Source organism: Hevea brasiliensis, chromosome 17 (assembly GCF_030052815.1).
Source record: "Hevea brasiliensis isolate MT/VB/25A 57/8 chromosome 17, ASM3005281v1, whole genome shotgun sequence".
NCBI classification, from domain to species: Eukaryota; Viridiplantae; Streptophyta; class Magnoliopsida; order Malpighiales; family Euphorbiaceae; genus Hevea; species Hevea brasiliensis.
This window is the reverse complement of record NC_079509.1, coordinates 56,516,128-56,540,559: the sequence shown is the minus strand read 5'-3', so window position 1 is coordinate 56,540,559 and position 24,432 is coordinate 56,516,128. Positions and strand designations below refer to the sequence as shown.

Sequence of the window (24,432 nt, the reverse complement as noted above, 5' to 3'; positions counted from 1 at the left end):
CTAATGAAATAACTAATGAAATATATTTTTTATTTGGTGTGATTCAATATTTTAAAAATTTTCAATTTTTTAATTTAATTCAGTTAATTAAATAAAAAAACTGAATTAATTAATCAAATCAAGTTTGTGATATTTCTCGGTTCATTTTTTGAATACAATTCATCATTGATAAACACTTGTGAATTAAAATATGATAAATTTAGAAAAAATTAATTAAAAAAAACTTTAGATGTAATTATAATTGCAGTCTAATCTCCCAATTCTATATATTATAGTGAAGCTTTGTTATAATGGTATTCAAATGACTATATTAAAATTTAAGGAAAAAAAAATATATATATATATATATAAGTAAAGTAAGAAGGTATTTCACGGTATTGCTATGTAGCATTATTTTTTATGATATTATCATGTATTATTATTTATCGTAATGTGGTGTTATACATTTAATTCTCTTTTATTCTTTCTTTAACTATATAACAAAATTTTAATATTTAAAATAATAAAAATAATTATATGAGTAAATCAATTTTAAATAATTCTATATATTTAAAGAATGTTCTTATTATATTACTATATTTTTATTATTTTATTATAAAATCTTCATTAAAAATTTTGAGAGGAAAAAATTAATCAAAAATATGAAATTAATGATTTAAATATTAATAATCGATTACAAATAACAATTAATTTTAGTAACCGATTGTAAATCAATTGCGATTAGCAATTGATTTTTATAATCGATTTATAATCGATTGCTAATTTTGAAACTAATTAAAATAATTCTTTAATTTAACAACCGATTCTCTAAATTAATTACTATTATTAACCGATTTTAAAATCAGTTGCTATTAGTAACTTATTTCTTAATTAGTTGCTAATAACAACTAATTTTAAAATCAGCTACTAATTGTATATTTAACGTTTTTCTAATATCAATTAACAACTAATTTAGCAACTGATTATAAATCGGTTGTTAACAACAATCGATTATTGAATCAGTTGTTAATAGCAATTGATTTTTGAATCGGTTGCTAAATTTTTAAAAATTAACTATTTTACTAAAAAAATAGAATCACAAATCGATTGTAAAATTAATTGCTTTCAGCCGATTGCAAAACTAATTTTTTTTTTTTTAGTGTAAATCAATGGGCAATACACATTAAGGTAAAAATTAGTATATTTAAAACATTCTAAACCTAAACTTTAGAAAACTAGATTGAATTGGAACCAATAAATTCACTTGAAAATTAATTTTTATTATGTATGTTTACATAAAATAAATTAAAAATAAGAAGAAAAGGAAAAGATAAATAGGAAGATTAAATTTATAAATATAAAAGTGCTAAACTGGAGTATCCACCGATTTTTCATGTATATTTATTTGATATATACAAAATTTATTTTTAATAACTCTCATTTTCATCATCCTCTCTTTTTAGTGATCGCTTTTTTCTTTCTTTTTTTTTTTTTAAGTATAGACAAATTTTAGTGAGAATGTCCTACTCCAATAAATATTGCGAACTCGAACCCTTGTATGATGATAACAATCGTGAGAAATTAGTATTAAGATTCTAAGTAATAACTTAATTTTAATGCCTAGGGTGACACTTCAAACAGTAGCAATTTTACCTCTATTGACGGTTTCATGGTTATATTAGGACGGATGGCTCTACTAAGTTTCAATATGAGCATTGGTAGAAATGATTCTACTAATAGTTCCGATGGAAATAAAGAGAATAAAGTATATTTCTCTTAAATATTCTTTTCTATTTGCTTGAAATTAATTATTTTAGAAAGTGGATGTTTATGTAGTTAAGAAATTTATTAATCATTTTTAATTTCTTAGATTTTATTTATTTTTAATCATTTTTATTTTCTTAGATTTTGTTTATTTTAGAAACGGATGGTTTCATTGTAATATTTGTCATTAATGGACAATGATAGATTCTGCATTTAAATTAAATGTCTTATATAAATATTAGTTTTTTAATTTAGTTGAACCAATTAAATTTTTTTTTAAATTATTATAATATTGACCATCAAAATTTTTATTTAATTGGCAAATAAAAAATATTAATTAATGGGGAATGCAATATTTAAATATAAAAGCGAATATAAGATATAACATTTTGACATATGTCTCTTGTATACCTTACATATAAATTTTTATAAAAATTCATTTTTTATTATTAAAAAAAATAAAAAAATAGGTCACTAATTTTTTAATTTAGTTTTAACTAATAAAAAAAATATGAACTTATTAATTTTTTATTTAATTATGCCAATAAAAAGAGTCAATATTTACTTATTGGAATGGACCAATGTACTTTTTAGCTTCCAAATCCAGTATTTGATAGATGTAATAAATAGATCTGGATATCTTGTGTATTTTATTTATAATTTGAATTTTTATAATTTTTTTATTATTTAACATTAAATTTTAAAAAATGAGACATTAATTTTTTAATTTAACTAGGCTAATTAAAAGTAATATTTTAAATTATTAGAATATAGGTCATTGTTTTTTTTTAAATGAGCAAAAAAAATTAACCTTTTAAACTTTTATTATAATTTTTTAGAGCTACAAATGAGAGTAATGCATTTCCATTTTTAAACACTTCTAAATTAAAATTGTTGGAGTTGGCACCACCCCTACTACTTAAGAGAATGAGATATAATTCCTTTTCATATTCTTGGGTTTTTTTGAAAAGTGGATTTTTATATAGTTAAGTATCTTTTTTCTTCATTTTATTAGATTTTATTTTTTTCACAAAATTGATGGTTCCATTTTGATAACTGCCAGAGTTGACATCATTTCTCCTTAGGAAAATATCAAGATATTCTACTTTTCATTTTTTAAAATTTTATTGGATTTTGCAATCTATTGATTTGATGTTGCTTCACATTAATTATTTCAGAAAAATGGATAGTTTCATTGTTGAATGTGGGATTGATAGAGTTTACACCACTTCTGCTATAACAGAAGAAAACAAGATATACTTGTTTTGGTTTTCTTTGATTTTGCACGTTGTTATCTTGATGGTTGCAGCACATCAATTATTTATAAAGTTAACAACATTTCTGTTTTCATTTCTTATATCTTGAGTTATTTTGATTTTGACTATCCTCAAATTAATTATTTATCATAAAAATTCTATTGGTGATGATGATCATGAGCCCACTACACTATAAAATGACTGAAGTTGAGATTTAATATTTACAAGGCCTTAAGGGAAAATGATTGAAATTGAAAACAATATTTTGTGTTTTCAGATACTCTAATCAAACAAAAATTACAAAAAAAAAATTATAAATTTATTATTATTTAAAATTTAAATTTAAAAAATGAGCAATCAATTTTTTAATTTAACCAGGCCGATAAAAAAATAATCCTTTAAATTATTGAAATATAAGTCATTTTCTTTTTAAAAATACACCAATTAAAAAAAAAAAACCTTTTAAACATTTATTATAATTTTTTAGAGCTAGGAATGATAGTAATACATGTCCATTTTTAAACACTTCCAAAATAAAATTGATGGAGTTGACATAACTCCTGCTACGTAAGAGAACAATGTATAATTTCTTTTTCGTATTTTTAGATTTTCTAGAAAAGCATATGTTTATGTAGTTGAGTAATTTTTTTTTATTCATTTTATTATATTTTGTTTATTTTAAAAATGAAGTTCGTACCACTTCTACCAAAAGAAAATAACAAGATATACTTTCTTTCCATTTTCTTGGATTTTATAATCTATTATTTTGATGTTGCTTCACATTAATTATTGTAGAAAATGGATGGTTTCATTGTTGAATCTAGGCTTGATGGAGTTGACAACACTTCTACTATAATAATAATATATACTTGTTTTGATTTTCTTAGATTCAGTGCATTGCTGTCTAGTTTGGGCCGTGGACGGAACTTAAGAGGATTTTCGGGGTCTTGATTGGACAGGATATCCTTTTCGGTTCAACTGGTATCAGAGCCTCGTAATGATCTGTGCGGTCCTTGATTTGAGTCTCGCCCCTGTGTAAAAAACAGCTCTGCGCTAAGAGTGGGCCTAACAAACCCAGAGTCTACGCAAGTGGAGTTAGGCCCGTGGATGGGACTTAAGAGGATTTCAGTGCGTTGACTGGACAGGATATCCCTGTGTTATATTAGTGCAAATGATAATGATCGTGAGTTCAATAAATCCAAAATTACTAAAATTTTTCTGTTTAAAATTTATTATTTAATTGATGTATTCACACTTTAGCTAATTTACATTTATAATACTATATTTCTAATCCTAAAAATATGTATACACTATTTAAATAATTTTTAGAGATAATTTCAAAAATCATAGCCCATAATTTAGTATATTATTATTAGAAGGACAAACTTTTTATTTTTATAAAATTAATATTATAAGATTTTATGATGTCATGTTATTTTTGTCTATTTAATAAATGCTAACATCACAATTTCTCATTTCAATAAATATCAATATCATGTTAATATTCTATTAAAATTATTACAAAAATATATTTTTATATTTTTTAAAATACATTATTATACGTACATGTTAACAAAAATGGTTGCATATCAATTAATTATAAATAAATAAGTTAACCTTTTTTTAACAGTTAATGTATTTTTCTATATAATTTATATTGTTTTAACAATTTATTGTGTCCATTTTATCTATTAAATATATTCACTTAATATTTTTTGTAGCATTGAAATGTTAATATATATTGACAATTTCACTAAATTATTCATAACTCCTTTTAAATTGAACCAATTGAAGAATCTAAATTTCGTTATACTAAATAAAGTTCATATTATAATTGTTATTTAATTAATTAAGTTTATAACTTTTTTAAAACAACCTATGCATATAAAACTTTTAAAAAAAATTTCTTATAATTAAAATAATAGTTTAACTACAATTTTTTATTTAGAATCTCAACTTAGTTATAATTTTTTTTCATTGAAATTTCTAATATTTTAGAATTAAAATTATATTTTTAAAAAATTTAAATAATAATTAATATTTTATAAATATTAATTTTATAATTATATTAAAATTATCATTTTTATCAATTAAAAAATAATTATTATAACAATAATTATAATATTATAAATATCCCCATTCATATTTTTATGTATATTTGTAACACCCCAAAAATTTTAAAATTTTATGAGCATTTTGGTATTTTAATTTTATTTAATTTTAGAAATTTTTTTGAGATTTTTCGGATTTTAAAAATTGGGTTCGATTTTCCGAAAATATAAACTTTGATGAATTTTAAAAATTTATTTAAAGACCACGTGGCAAAACTAAAAATATATTTGGAGTCTATGTATTTTTCTGAGTTTTCTGAAATTTTTTCGGAATTTTTGGACCTCGTTTTCGGTCCCGAGGCAGAGTAAAAATTCAAAATTTTGTATTCTGAATCGAACCGGCCGAATCGAACCGGACCGGATCGGACCGGTCGAATCGGACCGGTCTTCTTCTCTTTTTCTTCTCCCTCCCGCACGCGTCGACCTTCTCCTCTTCTCTCTCTCTTTTCTCTCTCCTCCCTCCTCCCCTTGCCGCGTCGCCGCCTCCCCTGCGTCCCCACCTCGACCCTTCCCCACGGCCGGCCGCCGCCTGGAACGCCGGAAAATGGCCTTGGAACGGACGCGCAGCGCGCGCGGGACTGTTGGACTTCTCCGGCCAAAATCCGGTCGATCCGGCCACCAATTGGACCGGGTCTTGTGTCTAAAATCATCTACTCGGCGAGAGCTTTCCATAGACACCAAGAACGCCGAAATCCATTGAGCGGTTTGTCCGATTTTTGCTCGGGAAGATTTTAGCTCATTTCAACTTTTGGGCTAGATTTCTCGAAAACCGTGAATCCCATGAGAAAACCGAGGGTACCAAAGACGCTCCACTGCCGAGAGCTTCGTGGCGACATAAATTTCGAATTTTTCCGACACCGTTTTTCGGTGGGTCCCACGGAACTTCGCAGTATTTTTTCGAGCATTTAATGAGCTTAGAAAATTCTGAAAAATTTATGTACTAACCCCCGTGTTATGGGCTTCGTGTAGGTATCCTCGATTCGCGGAAATTCGACAGTTGACCGGGTCTGCGAAATTCCGGCCAGACAGACCCGTTACCGGAAAAGTCTCCGAATTGGACCGAGGTTTTGGCTAGCCCCCCATTGTCAGACGTCCCGAGCGCGTTCCCGAAGTCGGAATCGGCAAAGGTAAACCCGAACCTTGCTTTTTCGTAATTTTCTAGTGCTTAAATAGGATTAAAAATCCATAAAATATTCGTGGTAGCTTAGAAAATTATGATTCTTTTTGCAATAGCTTAGTAATATTGCTAAGGACCGCGGGGCAAAGTTTTAGAATTTTTAGAGCTGATTTGGGCAGTTTTTGCAAAAATGGTCAATTATAGGGACTAAATTGAAATTTTACATATTGTGATGGATGATTGATTTGATGGGCCCAGGAGGGGCTGTGTGATATGATTGAGTTGTGGACATATGGATTGTGAATATAGAAGTGTGTTTTGAGCCCTTTTGCAGGTTGGGTAGGTCCTAGGTATAGGGGAGACTCTGCCGGATTTTCGGCACGACTTAGGACGTAATTGGTCTTTTTCTTTGTTTGTATTGAGTCAGATTGTATTAAATAATTGTAATATAATTGTCAGGTGAGCCGATGACCTTCTTCCTCCGCCCGGCCGCCAGTGATTGTTGTCAAGTCTGTGAGTAAAATATTAATTTTAATTGTAATTTCGATATTATTATATGTTCAAGCATGCCCATGCATCACTTATATGCATATATTTATGTAGTTAAACTCTAGGCACGATTTATGTTGCATTCATAACTGTTAACGTGCCATGAGTGTTGTTGTGGTAATTTGGAGCAGTGTGCGTGCGTTGGCGTGCGTGTGATGTGGTGTGGACTATGGATAGGACGGGTAGTCACGGCTTGAGTTCTTCGCTGGGACCCGATCCTTCGGGGGGTAGTCACGGCTTGAGTTCTTATTGGGACCCCGATTTGGTTATTAAGTGGAAGTCCGAGCTGAGTTCTTCGCTGGCACCAGGTTGGATTTAAGAGAGCTGTATAGGGGATCAGCTCCCATATATTATGATTGATGTTACAGGGTGCGTGAGTGCTCCAAATTACCTTTTTGATGCTACGATGTGAAAATGTTGTTGCTGTTGCATTTCACTCCACAGGTTGCATTAGTACTAGATAGTTATAGAGATTATGGTTAAAATTGATATTTTACTCTCTGAGTCGAACGCTCACTCCTGTTCAAAAATTTTTACAGGCCACAGGAGGATATTTTTTTTGAGGTTAACCTGCTTTCTCCCTCGCAGGTCAATTATTACTGTTTGTATAAACTTGTTAAATCTTAGAATTTCCGCATGTGTTAGAAATGTTTATTTAATTTGGGTCTGTAAACTAAATTATTATTTTGGAACCTGTAAACTTAATATGTTATGCATGTTTGATGGATTGATTAGGGAGCTGAGCTCCCATTTATTATTATGTTGATGAGTATGTGGAGGGTGAGCTGAGCTCCCCAATTGACTATATATTGTGTTTACAGGTCGGGTGAGTCGAAAACTCCCCGTTGGAAAGTTCATTTTATGGCCGGACTCTGTCCGTTTGTTTTCTTGAATTTGGGCCCAAATGGGCCTTAGAGTTGGGTTAATGAACAGTTAGGCTTACTACGGGCCTCGGGGGCTTTAGGCTGGCCCAGGTCCTAGTGCCGGTCCGGCCCATAGGTTGGGTCGTGACAATATTATTATAAAATATTAATTATTATATTATATTTTAGATTATATGAACTTACGCTTAGCCAACAAAATAAAAAGTCTAGGATAAACAAAATTCCACTTAAAATATGATTTATTAATTTATATAAAATTAACTATATACTTTCCCTGATCGAGTTCACAAATTAATCGTCCATTCACAATTGTCTTAATTGTTATAATATTTAAGAAATCATAATTTTGTAATATATCATATATAATATGTGTATTTTTAATATTTAAAAAATTAAATTAATGATATCTTATAAATATTATATAGATATTATCTACTAATTATATATTAATTCTTAATATGACATTATCTTGGAATATTTATTAGACTTTATTTTAAATTTTTAAACTAAAAATTAATATAAATATTCACGTGTGAATATAAATTAATCTCCAAATGTGAACGGCTAAAATATAGGTGCACTATACCTTTGCAATTTCTGATTTATAATAAAAATTTTAGTTTATATTAAACAATTTTATAAAGATATTTTTATCAATTGATAAGTTTATCCCTTATTCGTATTTTTATAATTCCTAAAATTAAATTATAGGTATTATAATATGTTTTATTTGAGAATTATGGTGATATATCGTTTCATTTTAAATTAAATTAACTTTTTTTTTAAGATAAAATACAAATACATATGGGTTAGTAACGATAATAGATCGCTATTAAAATTATGACTAATTTTAATAGAATTCTTATTCTTGTATAACTGACACTCATATACACTTCATAACCGATGTGGAATACCAAAGGACCAACCCACTTGCAGATAAAAACCGTAAAACAAATAAATTAAAAAAAGGCCAAGTAAGATAAAATATTATTTTAATTAAATATAAATGGAAATGCAAACTTGTAAATTAATAAAAAATAATAAATTTACATAAAAAAACTTGTCACTATAAAATTAAATTTCATTAAGAATTACTCTTCTTTTTAATAAGATATAAGATAACATTTTTTAATCATAAAATTCAATGCTCAAATTGCTGCCGTGTATTTTTCTATTTTAGCTGATAGAGATTTTGTTTTATGTTTTTGTAAAATTAAGTCTTTTATTATAAACTTAAGTTCCATTTATTTTGTTGAAAATAATTTTTCTATTTTTTAAAATATTTTTTATTATTTAATTATAATGTTAAATCAATGATATGTATTTACATCATATATATGTAAGTGTTTTAACATTTTAATGAAATTATCAAAATGTAAAAAGCAAAATCAGTTACTGATAGCAATCGATTTTAATTGGTTGCAAATAAATAATTGGGCAAACATTTTTTGAGGAAAAAAATCAATTATAAAATTGATTACTAATAGCAACCGATTAAAATCGGTTGCTGTTAGCAATTGATTCTCAAATTGGTTACAAATTAAAAAAAGAAAATTAAAAATTAGGCGATAACTTTTAAAAGCAAAAATTTAGCAACCGATTTACAATTGATTATAAAAATCAATTACTATTTGGCAACCGATAAGGATCCTATTACAAATAACAATCTATTTTAGCAATTGAAAATTGATTGCTATTATTAACTAATTTTTGTAATCAATTATAAATTGATTGCTAACTTTAAAGTCAATTAAATATTTTTTTAATTTAGCAATCAATTCCCTAAATTGATTGTTATTAATAATTGATTTTAGAATATGTTACTATTAGTAATAGATTTTAGCAATCAATTTTTTAATGGATTGTTAATAATAATTAATTTTAAAATTAATTGCTAATCATATATTTAGTTGATTACAAAAATCAATTGTAAAATCGATTGTTTTTTATAATAAACTTTATTCAATTCTTGAAAAATACATTATTAGGAAGAGTAGAGTTTACCTATGTACCAAATGTTATTCCATTTCTGTCTTAGCTTTGAAAGACTTAAATCAGCACTTAATTTTGGGAACGGATGCCGATCACAAAGAATTGGGAAATTTTAATGCAGAATGGGAGCCCCATTGTTTAACAATCTGGTGTATAAGGTTATTGATTTTTTTCTGGTTTTCTTTGTTTTATATTTAATTTTTTTTAGTAGATCTATCATTGTGTAAGATTTTGTTGTTCAAATCGCCTACTGTGTTTTAGCTCAATTTCTTCAATGGTGATTCATAGCTTTATTTTGGGAGCTAGCTTATTGTTTGGTTAATGGGAATGTGCAAGAAAAACATAACTGAGATAAATTTTGGATTTTAGACCTTTCTATTTCTATTTTTCCATGTCCTGCGATTCACAGCAACACTCGACTTCACTAAACTTTTGGTGAAGTTTAAGCATAAATATAGATTAGGAATTTATTAAGTTAAAAATGGAAGATAAATTTCTTTAGCACTCACTCAATTTTATTAATTATTCTGTTTTAATTATTTTATTTTAATTTATATTAATAAAATTACTCTTTTTTATTTTTTTTTGGTACCAATCATTCATACTAAAATTTGATAGAATTTCTTATGAATTTCTTGTATAACATGCTTTATATGATTTTAAATTATAAAAAAATTATTTTCTTGCTAGATCATATTAAAAAAACTAAAAAAAGAAACAAATTTTATTTTTATGCAACTCATTATATTTATTAATTCCTATTTTTAGATCTCTAAAAAAATAGAAAAAAGAAATAAATTTTAATTAGACCTAGTGAAGTTATATATATATATATATTACGATTTTAAGCCATATAAGATACGTCACATAAAGGTTTTATTAGATATTCTATAAAAAAATTTGGCTTGAATGATTGCTGGTGAATAAAAAAATAAAAGATAAATGATTTTATTAAAATAAATTAAAATATAATAACTAAAATGAAATAATTAGTAAAATTGAGTAACTAAAATAAATTTTATCTGAAAAGTTACCTCTTTAAAATTTTCCATAAAAAAGAAAAATTCACCGAATCTTATTCATTATAAAATTAAAATATAAATACATAAATTCTATATATTTTACATAGATTACACTATATATCGTAATTCAGTTAATCTATACAAGAATTTTTCATAAAAAAAGGATTTATTTTTCTTCTATCACCCCATGATTATAAAATCATCTCATTATACAATTCATAATATAAATTTTGATGTATACACTTAACTAAACAATAATTATCATTTTAGATAAAATTATAAGAGGTCCTACTTAAAGATTTTTTTTATTAACTAAGTGTTTATACAGCTTGGTGTAAGTAAAAAATTTCATGCAAGATAAAATGAAAAACCAAAAAACCTCCATCATGACTTTTTGGTTTTCAGAGTTTTTTATTATTAAATGAAGACCACATTTAATGTTGTGTGACACCCCTTACCTGTTTACAGTGTAGCTGAGCAAGTTATGCCACTCAGTGTGCCGGAGCACCAATTCATATTTTAATTACAATTTATCCCTTTTTAATTCATTTATTTACAATTTTTGATAAATCTGAATTTTTTCGAAATTTTTATAGAAAATCCGGCAGAATGTCGGCTGTAAATTGAAAAAACAGTTCTTCTGAACCTGTTTAAAAGACACTTCCAATATATTTTTTCCAAATCCAGAACTCCATTACATACATTTCAAATCAATCTCAAAATCTCAATACTATTTTCAGAACTTTTCTATTCATTTCATCACTTGAAGCACATTTATACATATTTCTCAACATTTCATTTTTTTCCACATACATTATACAGAAAATTTCAATAATATGAAATTTCATATATTTACATCATCAAATAATTTCAAGAGTTTATAGTTATAAACCAAAACTAATACAAAATATAAAATACAAAATGCTACACCAAAGTCCTAATGTCCTACCATATGCATTGCAGATGTGAGGTGACTCTGGATTCCGGATGCAGATTTGAAGGCTCACCCGGTCTGATGTCTGCTGGGCTCCCCAGCTATGTCTCCAGTATCTGCGCGTGGCAAAAGCGACGTGCTAAGTAATTCTGCTTAGTGGTGACAGTATAAAATAAAATAAAATAAAATAAAATAAAATAAAATAAATATGCAGAATGTATAATTTTATTTTTGAGTAGACTTAATTTCTGATATTTTTTGCAGTATTATTCGATTAAAATTTGGTAAAATTTATTACCATTGCCCGAGTAAACCATAATAGTCGACTGGACTGGATAAACGGGTAGACTGGCACTGGGTACTAAGTACCTTGGACCATCACACCATCGGTCACGTTGTGTCTCTCGGTGTGCAACAGAACAGCTAATAAGCTGTAATAATTATCAGGGATAAAACCCGAGTGTAACAACTCAAATAACATAACCAAAGGCTATTATGTCACAGAATGGCATGGGAAGCCATGAAATACAGAATGGCATGAAGCCATATGCAGTACTGCTAACAGAACCCTATTGGCATGCCAACCTATCCAAACTAATCTTGCTAGGTATACTAGGGCATATTACACTTTTAAGTTTCACAATTCTTGAAATTTAAATTTTAGTGTTACTATTCATTTCATTAGTCAACTAAAATGTTGACTTTTGCATAAACAATAGGTACATTGGTTCTAATACTCCCAACATACCACATTTTGCATTCTAAATTTGTTGGTATTGGTTACCAATACCATTTTCCAAGCTTAATGTTAATTAGACAGAATTTTCAGTTTTCAAGCTTTGGGTTTACTGTTCCATTAGTCATTTTTGCAGTGGGAATTAAGCAAAATGATCAACATAAAAGTTGTTCCTTATTTTATCTAGTTACATTTCCTTTTTGGAATCACTCCATTTAGAGTTTTGTAGCTCAAGTTATGGCCCAAAAACCACAACTAGCCGGATTGAAAGTTTTCCAAAATTTCTGGACTGACCAAATCTACAGTATTAGGAACAGTGACTTCAGGTCACTTTTTGAATATGTTATGGTCATAATTTGAGTTAGGTTTCTTCATGAAAGTTGTTGGTCTATATCTCAGCTTATTGCTGGTAAAATTTCAGGTCAATTGGACCTTTCTACACTGAGTTATGGCCAAATGACTAAACACTGTTCATTTAGTCATTTTGCCCAGGCAGAATGCAGGTCACCCAGATTAGGGCACTCTTTTGGTCAACTTGGTTTGGTTTTCTGGGCATAGTTTCTTCACAAAAGTTGTGCCATTATGTGTCTAATTTCATGTACAATTGGCCTTGAACCAATTGAACCTCTACAATTCCAGTTATTTCTGCCCAAACCTGCTGGACTCATGCCCAGTCCTGCAGATCACCAAGGGCAGCCACACCAAACTCCAATCCCACTACACCATTCACTTCATTTTTGATTTAAACAGAACCAAATGGTTACTAATTGACCATTAAAACCTACTTTCATCATCACATGATCAAAGTCTAATTTTTCACCCCAAACCCTATCTCAAACATTACAAATCATGCATTATCATTGCATTTCATCACTTCACTTACAAGATGCATATTAAAGGCAGCCATACTAGCATGTTAGCTCCATAAAACTCATCACAAGCATACCCCAACCAAGGCTACTGAAATTTAGGGATGGCATACAATTGGTATTTCATCAATTTTTTTGTGATTTGCACTCATTCTTAGTCCTTAAACATGAATTTAAAGTGAAATTCAAGGTTAGGTCACAAACCTCTATGGAGTGAGATTTCCCACTTGCTAGAGTTCATCTTTTCCTTTTCTTTTTGCTCCCAAAAGACTTGCCAAGATGTAAGAACACTTTTTTGTGTTGCTAGGTTAGGGTTTTGGTGGGTAAAAGTTAGGGAAATCAAGCTTTGAAAAGCTTGTTCATGGGTGGCTATGGAGGAGAGGTGACGGCATGAAGAAGAAGAAGAAGAGAGTTCTGATTTTTTTTCATTTTTCAGCCCATTTGGTCTCTTTTAAATAAGTTTATGCCATGTGTCAACATTAGATTGGTTGGGAGAATTTCAATGACATCATGATGATGTCATAATTCCATTTTCTTTCATTTTCTCTCTTTTTCTTATCTATTTAATTTCAATTAAATTTTTAACAATATTTATTCATATTTTTTGTCATAGTAATTATTTATTTAACTGGACAAGTTGGCCAAAAATTATTTCTGAAGATGAAATGACCAAAATGCCCTTCGTTTGGCTTAACGAGCCAAAATTGTGTGTACTGATAGAAAAATTTTTCTAAGTATTTTCTTGGCATTCTAATGCCATAAGAACCTCAATGACCCTTCTCTGGAGTCCCAAAAATTATTTTATAATTTTTCTCCAGGGTCTAGGGTTGCTAACGGCCTTCACCGTCACTTCCCCTTCGGGTTACTCATCCCTGGGGTTTCGGCTCATTTAACTTTAGTGTATTTGGTTTCTAAAATTTTTTCTTGATTTTTATGAGCATTATTTAGTTTCTTTATAACTTCTCACTCTAGTCTATTTATAATTTTAAACATTCTAGCTGCCCGGACCGACATTGGTCAACTAGCTAAAGTGAGGATGTTACATGTTGCCTATATAATTAATTAGGTAACAACTTGACATTTTAATTAATTACATTTGCAATAACATTTTAATTAATTACATATGCAACATGCTTCACAACAACAAAAATTATTACGAATGGCAATGAGGTGAGTTGGTGGAGGGGATCGCTTTTTCTGTCTTTATCTCATAGGAATTGGAGATCAGGATGGGGCATTTCTAATAGGGATGCAAGGCGTGATGGGGTTTTCCAGCGGAAAATTTTCTTTTTATTGTTTTTATTTTAATTTATTAGTATATAATATAAATTTATTTATTAAAAAATAAAATAAAATTAGAAATATAAGTTTTACATATTATTTTAATAATATATTTATATACTACATTAAAATTATAATATTTAAATATATAAAAATAAAATTTTAATAAAAATAATAATATATTACTATACATGGTAGGTTACGAGCTTTTAGGGTGAGAATAAGGTCCTCCCATCTCCTTCCACACAAATCAGGTCGGGATAGAGTCGGAGAAAATTAATCGAGTTCGAGGCGGGGCGAATCGAGTTTAGGAAGTTTTGCTATCCCTACAAATTATTTATTAACAATGTCATTTAAAAAGAAAAAAAACATTGAAGTAGCAATCTATATCTATATAAATCTAAATAGATATAATAAAACTAATCTCAAAATAAACTTTACTAAAAATTTACAAATGGCACTCTATTAGATCTTTAACATATTTATCTATTTTACCCTTATTCTCAAAGTAATTTTATAATATCAACTGATGATAGACCGATAAAAAGTTTAATAATAATAATAATAATAATAATAATAATAATAATAATAATTATTATTATTATTATTATTATTATTATGATAATAATTATAATTTAATTAATATTAAAAAAATTAAGAATCATAATAATAATTAATAAAAAAATTATGAAAATGGTTATAATTTAATTAATACTTAAATGCTAAGAATTATAATTATAAATTATATAAACTAAAGTCATCTTTTCTATAAAATTATATATTTAATTTTTTATAATAAAAAATTATAAAAATAGTTACAATTTAGTTCATTTAAAAAAAAAATTAAAATTCATAGTTATAAATCATATAAATAAATATCATACATCAAAAATTAAATTAATCATCTCCTAATATAATATAAAATATAATGTCAAATCAAAATTTTCTCTCAAACTAATCAAACGGTATTTTAGTAGCCAATACATTGGAAGAAGTTGAATGCCAATTTGCACAAATATTATTAAAGCCATTTTCACCTTATAAGAATTTATTTAAATATATTAAATATAAATATATTGAAAAAGCTATATGGTGGGCGAAAGCCCAGTTTAAATAAAAGCGTAGAGAAAATTACCTGTTTTCATAGCTGGCTAGACTTTCACGGCCACCGGAGATGTCCTCTAATCCAACACTCAGCAAGTCCGACAGACGTGTAATTAGCCTACGCTTTATCAAATACAGTTCCTCTATATTAATAGGAACCTGTACAATAACGTCGAGGCTGTTGCACCGCGATAAATCAAGATATTCGAGTGAAGGGAGGCTCAGGCCTCCAAGATATTCAGCCGATATAGTACGAATTGAGTTATCACGCAGAACTAAATGTTTCAAAGAAGGCAAATGAAGATCCGTGGGAAAATCATCATCTGATAAATTGCAGTGTGGAAGGTTATATGGGTCAAAGAACGTGGAAGAAAAGCAAATGAAAACATAGTGGATTCTGGAACTTCTCTGCCTGATAACCAAGACCAAGGTTCCCTTACATCTCTCGAACTAAAGCTTAATTCATTCAAGGTAATTCCACCAGCAAAAAACACCGTCAAGGATTCCATCTGAGCCAGCTCTTTAGGTAGCACTTTAAGTTCTCAGCAACCAGTCAAATATAGTTCTTCAAGTGATTTCAAATCAGCAGTTGTGTCTGGAAGCTTCCCGAGTTTTATGCAGCCTTCAAGATTTAACAAGACAAGTCTCCTCAAGTGTCTAATAGATTTGCCAATCTTGACTAAATTTATACGATCTTTAAGCAGCAAACTCTCAAGACCAGGTAGTCCCGTGAAGTCAGGGGTTGTAGTGAGTAAATGAGAGTGACTTAGGTCAAGGATCTTCAAGCATGGAAAGGACTGAAAATTTAGTGGGAAAAAAGGTCGGATTCAATAGATTGTCATATAGTTTGATTGATTATAAAGAGAGAGACAAGAAGAGTGAGTCACACAACTTTCCCTGCCAAGCATCTTTTAGCCTGCTATGCCGCATATCAAGAACAACAAGTTTCTCCACATTTAAACACGTTGGCATAGAGCTCAAAGGGAGTCTGAGCCAACGCAGGCACACCAAGTGTTTTGGAAAATCTTCATATCCTCCATCAAGCTTAACATCATTGAGCAGAAGCACATTTAATTGGCGCATATTTGCAAATGCCTCTGTTTTGATCACATCTGATGAGGTAAACGAAGTTTTTGAGATACAATTCATGATCAGTTGCCAAAAGCCACCAAGACAATTAAACATTGAATAGTTATCTTCACAACCAAGCATTGATTCCTCCACAGAATTTTCATAAATATGATTTTCATAATTTGAAATTGGTCTGACATGTTTCTCTTCTCTTAACATATGCATGTCAAGAATGAGGCCCTTAATTGTCTGGGTACCCTGCATCAAGCCAAGAAACACACACAAAAAGAATTACAGGTAATTGCCTGGGTACCCTAACCAAGAAGCATACACAAAAAGAATTACAGGTAATTGCCTGGGTACCCTAACCAAGAAGCATACACAAAAAGAGTTACAGGTGAAGCATGTAAAAACAAAAAAAAAATGTGCATGACAAGTTTAACTCACTGTTTTTTCTGTCAACACCCTAAACGCCTCTTTATGATTCCATATTCTACTAAGATTCCCCGGTTCATCAGGAGATTCTTGGAGAACGACTGCTCTACCCATGTTTCTAACCAATTGATGCATCGTAAGCTTGTTACTTTCATTGATTTCAATGAGACATCTATCCATGAGACTTTGAACTCCCGAATTTGTTTTGAAGCCACAGCCATCTAAAATTTTAAGTACAACATCTTTATCCCACCCAATAAAGAAAAAAACTATGTGAAGAAATATTTCTTTATGACGATCATTTTGCAGAGAATCATAGCTTTTTCTAAGAACCTTCTGAATTTGACTACCAGGAATTTCTTGCAGTTCTTCAATTTCACTTTTCCATTCATCTGTACTTCTGCAACCGAGAAAGGAGCCTAAAACACAAAGAGCTAATGGAAGACCATCACAAAACCTCAATACACATTCACAGTGCTCGTTGAAATTTTCAGGATGATCTTCTTGTCCAAAAGCATGCAAGGCAAAGAGCTTAGGCGACTCATTAGCATTCAATGGCTCAATGTGAAGTTTCCAACGACCTTTAGTTAACAAACTCTTAAATTGAGTTTTTATGATGATTTTACTTCTCGAGGACAGCCATTCTTGCTCACCGATAATGGATTTGAATTGTTCCGGATTATCCACATTATCAAGAACAATAAGAACTTTCCTGCAACACATAGCATCCTTGATCTTCATAACTCCCTCATCTACATTACATATCTTTACTGATTTCCCCTTGTGCATATCTGAAAGAAGTTGTTCTTGTAAGCTATTCACACCTTTTGGCTGTTTTGATGTTTCAGCAACGTCCGCAAGAAAGCAGCTTGTTGTCTAAAATTGTGGCTTTGTTCAACTAGGTGCTCTTTTATATATAATGAAAGTGATATGTGTTTTAATAATGTGTCCCTAAATTACAATTCAAGTTTCAATCAATATTTATAGCAAGTTTTAACATAACATGCATCACAAAATATTCAACTAATTTCTCAACCTACTCAATATATCCTCAAGTATATCAACTCAGTCTACTCAATCAACATTCAAAATCATGCATAGAAATTAAATTACACAAAAGTAAAGAGATTAAGGTTAGAGAGATTAAACACAATAATTTTTATGGTGGTTCGGCTTAACTAGCCTACTTCCACTCTCTCAAAGAATCCTCTTTGAGTCTTCTCTCCACTATTTGCTCTTTTAAAGGCAAGAGACCAAAAGCCCTTTACAATTTTTTAACACCAAGCTTTTACCAAGATAGCTTGAACACTTGACAAGTGCTATCTCAAGCACTCACACTCTCAAGCTTCAATAGGTGCTTGTACAACCTCTTTTAAATGCAATTTAATGTTTTAACACTCACTTTCACTCAATACAAATCAAACTATAAATAAGAGATGAGTTGATTTGCTAATGGTAGCTCAAACACTTTAAAGCTCTTAAATAAAAGTAATAAATGAAAAATCAAGATTGGAGTGCAATTGTAAGCTTTCATCAAGTGTAAAATGAAGTAAAGAAGGTGTATTTATAGTCCCAAATTATTTTAAACCGTTTGAAACCTTTTTGGAACGTTATACACTCTGTTCTAGGCAAAATAACCGTTATTTTGTCTTTTTGTACGAAGTTGAGCAACTCTGATCATTTAGCAAACTAATGAAATTTTGGCGAAGTAGTAAACTAGTTAGCAAACTAATATTTTAGCAAACACATTAGTAAACTAATATTTTAGCAAACAAGTTAGCAAACTAATTTACCAGATACCTGTTTCAACTTGTAATCTTTAAAAATCTAATTTAGACTTTAAAAATATATATTCCAATAGCAATATCCAATGTCATGATGAGAGAAAATTTTATAAAGTAATTGAAAGAAAAATAATTTTGAGCTCCATTTGACTAAACTTTCATCTATTCTTTTTACACAAGTCCTAAAATTCAATTTCTAACTCTATGACTTTCATACCTTTACTTTGAGTCTTAGCTTTCATAATCTTGTTCTTTCTCATCTTGGATTCATCTTGAGATGCCTTTGAGTGTTCTTCCTCCTTAGATGCAACTTCAAAGATTCTTTATGAATAAGAGAAAGAATCTACACATCACTTAAAATTAAGTTAGATATATTCTATTTGAGTTTTGTTATCATTAAAATCAATGTTCATTTTGAGCTACACGGGGTTAACAATCTCCTCCTTTTTGATGATGACAAAACTCAATTAAATCATCAATCAAGAATAAATAAAAGTATGCGTAAGTTTATGTATATCCAAGCAAGTTAGTATGCGGAAAATACTCCCCTTAAATATATGCATATAAGTTAAAAAAAATAAAAGTATTAACAGCTATACAAAACTCCCCCTGAATTTATGCTACAAAACATGTTCATAAGATATTCAGAATTTCAATATGCAAAATGTTAAACTTAATAGTTTGCACACATAAGCCACAATAGTTTGCATACATATTTTTAAAACATAAACATACTTCCATTTTCAAAGTATAAGCACACATCCAATTTCCCAAAACAATTTCCATTTCCATTTTCATTTTCAAAGTATAAGCACACATCCAATTTCCCAAAACAAAAGCACACATCCATTCTCCCAAAACAAAAGTCATCAGCTAAAAAGGAAACAAGAGACATTAATCCAAAAAGAACCAAGAAAGCATAAACTGAAAATCAGTAAGATAGATAGTAGCAAACTGAAAAACCATTCAACAAAAGTAGTAAACATATTGGTAAACTAAAAATGCAGATCAGTTTCTAATCATTAAGTCTTTTGCTCCTTCGAATAGCTTTGGAAGGCACCATCTTCTTCCTGGAGGGTTTAGTAGTAAGTGGCTGAGAAACTTGGGCAGCCAAAGGCTCATGCTCCTGTGGGTCATGCTCATCAGATGGGGGTTGAAGGGCAGTAGCCAAAGTCTGGTATGGATTGGACACCGTAGACTTAATTCTTTTTCTAATTATCTTGGCTTGAGATGCTTCAGCTACAGAAGGTTTAGGTGGAGCACTCTCCTGCTGATCCTTCAGAGAGTCTTCCTTTTTTTGTGTATACTCAACTACAGGTTCTACAATTTGTTCACTCTCAAGTTCAACAGTTGGCTCAATTATAGGTTCTACAAACTATTCACTAACATGCTCAACAACAGGTTCAACTTCAGGTTCAACAACTTGTTCACTTTCATGTTCCACATCAGTAGTAGACTTACCAAGCCCAGTACCTCCACACTCAACATTACCATGATAAAAAACATGAGTATCATGAGTAGAGGGGTCACCTGCAGGTACATCAGTCTCAACTTTGGTTGCAAAATCAGTTTCCTATGCCTGCTTAAGATCTGCAATCTGTTTCTTTAACTCCTCATTTTGAGTAAGCAAATGACTCACTTTGTAATCAACAACATCCACAAATTTTCTCAAAAGTTCAATAGACTGATTTGATGTACTGAATTTCTTATTAATAAATGTTCTTAACCCTTGAAGCTCACTCATAATCTCACTTTGAGAATCTGAATCAACTTTAGCTTTAGAAAATCCACATTTTTCAAAACGTTTCTTTCTTTCATCAATATCAGAATGAATTTCTCTAAGCACAATTAAATCTGCCCTAGAACTCTCCTTAGAGACACTTATATCCAACTCTCTAAACAAGGCAGTTAAGAGATGTGCATAAGGTAATTTACCAATCCCATAAGCTTTACACATATTCTTGAAAATCAGATAGGCCAAATTCATTCTAACTCTGTTAATAATATGCTACATGATGCACATATCCAAGTAACTCAAATATCCATAGCTGCCAAATTTAGGACAAAAAATATAATTCACCATACTGTGAATAATCTTAATGTGCTGAAAAGCTTTTGTGCTAGTGGACTTTTCACTAGTAGTAGTGTTGGCAGGAAAAACTTCATTTTCAAATTCAGCCAAGTTAAAGCCTGGAACTCTAGCAACATCTCTATGAGTAGAGATTTTATTTCCATCATTCGGCAATTTTAAGGCTTTAGCAATCAACTCAACAGAAATATCATATGTTATGTTATTCAAAGAGACCTCAATTCTGTCTTTTTCATCAACTATTTTTAAAGTTCTATAAAATTCTTGGACTAGTCTAGGGTAGTAAACATCAGTGCATTCACAAACATTCATCCGTTCTTGAAATTCAAAGAGTTCTTTGAATTGAAAATTTACCTGATCAAAATTATCCCATTTAATGAATTTACAATTGAGAAGCGCTTTGTCAACAACAGAGCCCAAAGCTTTTGCAGCACTCTTTTTGCATTGAGTATCAATCTTGCACATTTTCCTCCCTTTTTTCTTTTTTGGTGCCATCACAGCAGGTTTGACTTCCTTAGATGGGTCGAAGGATACACTGGTGGATTCAGTTTCTGGTGTTTTCTTCTTTTCCTTCAATTTCTTCTTTAATGCGGCAACAGGGAGTTCTTCAGATGACCATGAGGACGGCAAGGCAACAGCAGTAGGGGTTTTTCGTTTGGTGCGAGCCATAGATAGGGAACCAGAGGTGATGAAGAATTGGGAATTTTAAAATGGCTTCTGGTGCAGTGAGTAATGAATGAGGGATTTGAGGTTTAATTGATGATTAGAGAGTTAGATAGGCACTCTGATGAAAATGGGTCAGTGTCAATGACAAGAAAATTGGTAATAGTAATACCATAAACCAAATGCAGAGGAGAGAGAGAGTCGGGTATGGCAAAAAAAAAATAGAGTATTGATGGGTGACGGTTTCGTATAGCAGTGGGTAAGATTTCTTGAGTCCCGCGCTTTCCCTCTTCTAGTGTACCTTATTTGAATTTTATTTTTATTTCAAATGTATCTATATATATATATCTAACACAGCGAAGAAAATGTGAATGGGTAAGAGCATTGATTGGAACAAGGAAAATTCAAAGCACACTCACTTTTTGGTTTGGAATTTGAACAGTACACGCATGCAACATTAGCATACAACTTAGTAAACTAATTTCACGAATACAAAAATAAGTTAGCTAATGTTATTTAGAGTTTTCTTAGTAAACTAATATTACAGCAAATTACTCACATATTAGATAATATGCAGATATATTAAATCAATATGAATTGAATTTCAAGCAAGTGGTTCACTCATGCCAATTTCCCTTCTAATTTTACAAAAAGTTTTCTCATTAAGTGGTTTTGTAAAAATATCAGCAAGTTGATTTTCAGAGGCAACTAATTCAATTTTGATATCTCCATTTTGAACATGATATCTAATAAAATGATGCCTGATCTCAATATGTTTTGTTCTTGAATGTTGAACTAGATTTTTGATTAAGTTTATGGCACTTGTGTTGTCACACCTAATTGGAACAAGATTATATTTTAAACCAAAATCTTCCAATTGTTGTTTCATTTGTAAAATTTGAGCAACACAACTACCAGCAGCTATATATTCAGCCTCAGCTGTAGACAAAGCCACTGAAGTTTGTTTCTTACTGTGCTAAGAAACTAGTGCAAGACCAAGAAATTGACAAATACCTGATGTACTTTTTCTATCCAATCTACTTCCAGCAAAATTTGAATGACTATAGCCAACAAGATTGAATGATTCACATTTTGGATACCATAAACCAATTGAGTATGTGCCAATGAGGTATTTGAAGATTCTTTTAACTATACTTAGATGGGATTCTTTTGGACATGATTGAAATCTTGCACACAAGCAAACACTAAAATTTATGTCTGGTCTAGATGCAGTAAGATACAAAAGAGAGCCAATCATACCTCTATAAAGCTTTGTATCTACTTCTTTACCTTTTTCATCATTGTCCATTTTAATTGTTGAACTCATAGGAGTGCGCATGCTCTTCAAATCTTCCATTTTAAATTTCTTCAACATATCCTTGATGTACTTTGATTGATTTATGAAGATGCTATCTTTCATTTGCTTAATTTGAAGTCCAAGGAAGAATGTGAGCTCCCCCATCATGCTCATCTCAAATTCATTCTGCATAATCTTAGAAAATTTCTTGCAAAGAGATTCTTTAGTAGCACCACAAATTATATCATCAACATAAATTTGCACAATGAGCATATCATTATGATACTTCTTAACAAAAAGTGTTGTGTCCACTTTGCCTCTTTGGAAATCATTTTGTAAAAGTAATTTACTAAGCCTCTCATACCATGCTCTAGGAGCTTGTTTTAAACCATATAAGGCTTTAGTAAGTTTATAAACATGATTTGGATGTTCATGATTTTCAAAGCTCGGAGGTTGTGCAACATACACTTCCTCATCAATATAACTATTTAAAAATGCACTCTTGACATCCATTTGATAAAGCATAAAATCCTTGTAACATGCAAAAGCACACAACATTCTAATAGCTTCAATTCTAGCAACCGAGGCAAAGGTTTCATCAAAATCAATACCTTGCTCTTGGTTGTAGCCTTGAGCCACTAGTCTATCTTTGTTTCTAATAACATTACCTTTTTCATCCATTTTATTTCTAAAAACCCATTTAGCACCAATAATTGAATGATTTTTGGGTTTAGGCTCTAAATTCCAAACTTTTTTTCTCTTAAATTGATTGAGTTCTTCTTGCATGGCAAGACTCCAACTTTCATCATTTTGAGCTTCTTCAAAACATTTAGGTTCAATTTGTGAAACAAAGGCAACATTGCCAAAATATTTTCTCAATTGTGCTCTAGTCATCATCCTTTGAGATGGATCATCAATGATGTCTTTTTGGGGATGATTTCTATGGAATCTCCATTCTTTAGGTAAATCTTCATGTTGGGGCTCATTCACTTGTAATTCTTCTAAATTTGGCATTTCTTCATTGATTTCATCATCGTTGGAATTATGGACATCTATTGTGATATCTCCTTAAGTTTCTTCATCTTTGTCATCAATTTGTTCCATTTCTTTACTTGATTTTACATTGTCTTTTCCAAACACCTGCTCATCATTACCATTAAAAACATTTTTCCTTCTAATAGAAGGGTTAGCGTCATCAAACAAAACATGAATAGTTTCCTCAATAACTAACGTTCTTCTATTAAACACCCTATATGCTTTACTCTTTGTTGAATACCCAAGAAAGATTCCTTCATCGAATTTAGCATCAAATTTCTTCAAGTTATCCTTCTTGTTATTTAAAATATAGCACTTACATCTAAATGCTCTGAAATATGAAATATTTGGTTGTCTTCCTTTCCAAAGCTCATAGGGGGTCTTTTTCAAAATTGGTCTAATCAATATTCTATTCAACACATAGCAAGAAGTATTAATAGCTTCAACCCAAAAATACTTT

At 30.0% G+C, this 24,432-nt stretch overlaps 1 protein-coding gene across 1 annotated transcript; it reads right to left on the bottom strand.

The window, feature by feature from the left end:
- Nucleotides 1-15,625: 15,625 nt before the first annotated feature.
- LOC110672104 (disease resistance protein RPV1-like) lies at nucleotides 15,626-17,893 on the bottom strand. The gene is made up of 3 exons (XM_021834774.2): nucleotides 17,117-17,893; nucleotides 16,486-16,927; nucleotides 15,626-15,921 (listed from the first exon to the last, which is right to left on the bottom strand). The coding sequence occupies exons 1-3, from the start codon at nucleotides 17,891-17,893 to the stop codon at nucleotides 15,626-15,628; spliced, it is 1,515 nt and encodes a 504-aa protein (XP_021690466.2).
- Nucleotides 17,894-24,432: the final 6,539 nt, after the last annotated feature.

Coding starts and splice junctions, on each gene's coding strand:
- LOC110672104 (XM_021834774.2), bottom strand. CDS start 17,893: ATGCACAAGGGGAAATCAGTAAAGATATGTAATGTAGATGAGGGAGTT. Junction 16,928..17,116: donor GGGTGTTGACAGAAAAAACA/GTGAGTTAAACT, acceptor GGCTTGATGCAG/GGTACCCAGACAATTAAGGG. Junction 15,922..16,485: donor TGCTTGGCAGGGAAAGTTGT/GTGACTCACTCT, acceptor GCAATTTATCAG/ATGATGATTTTCCCACGGAT.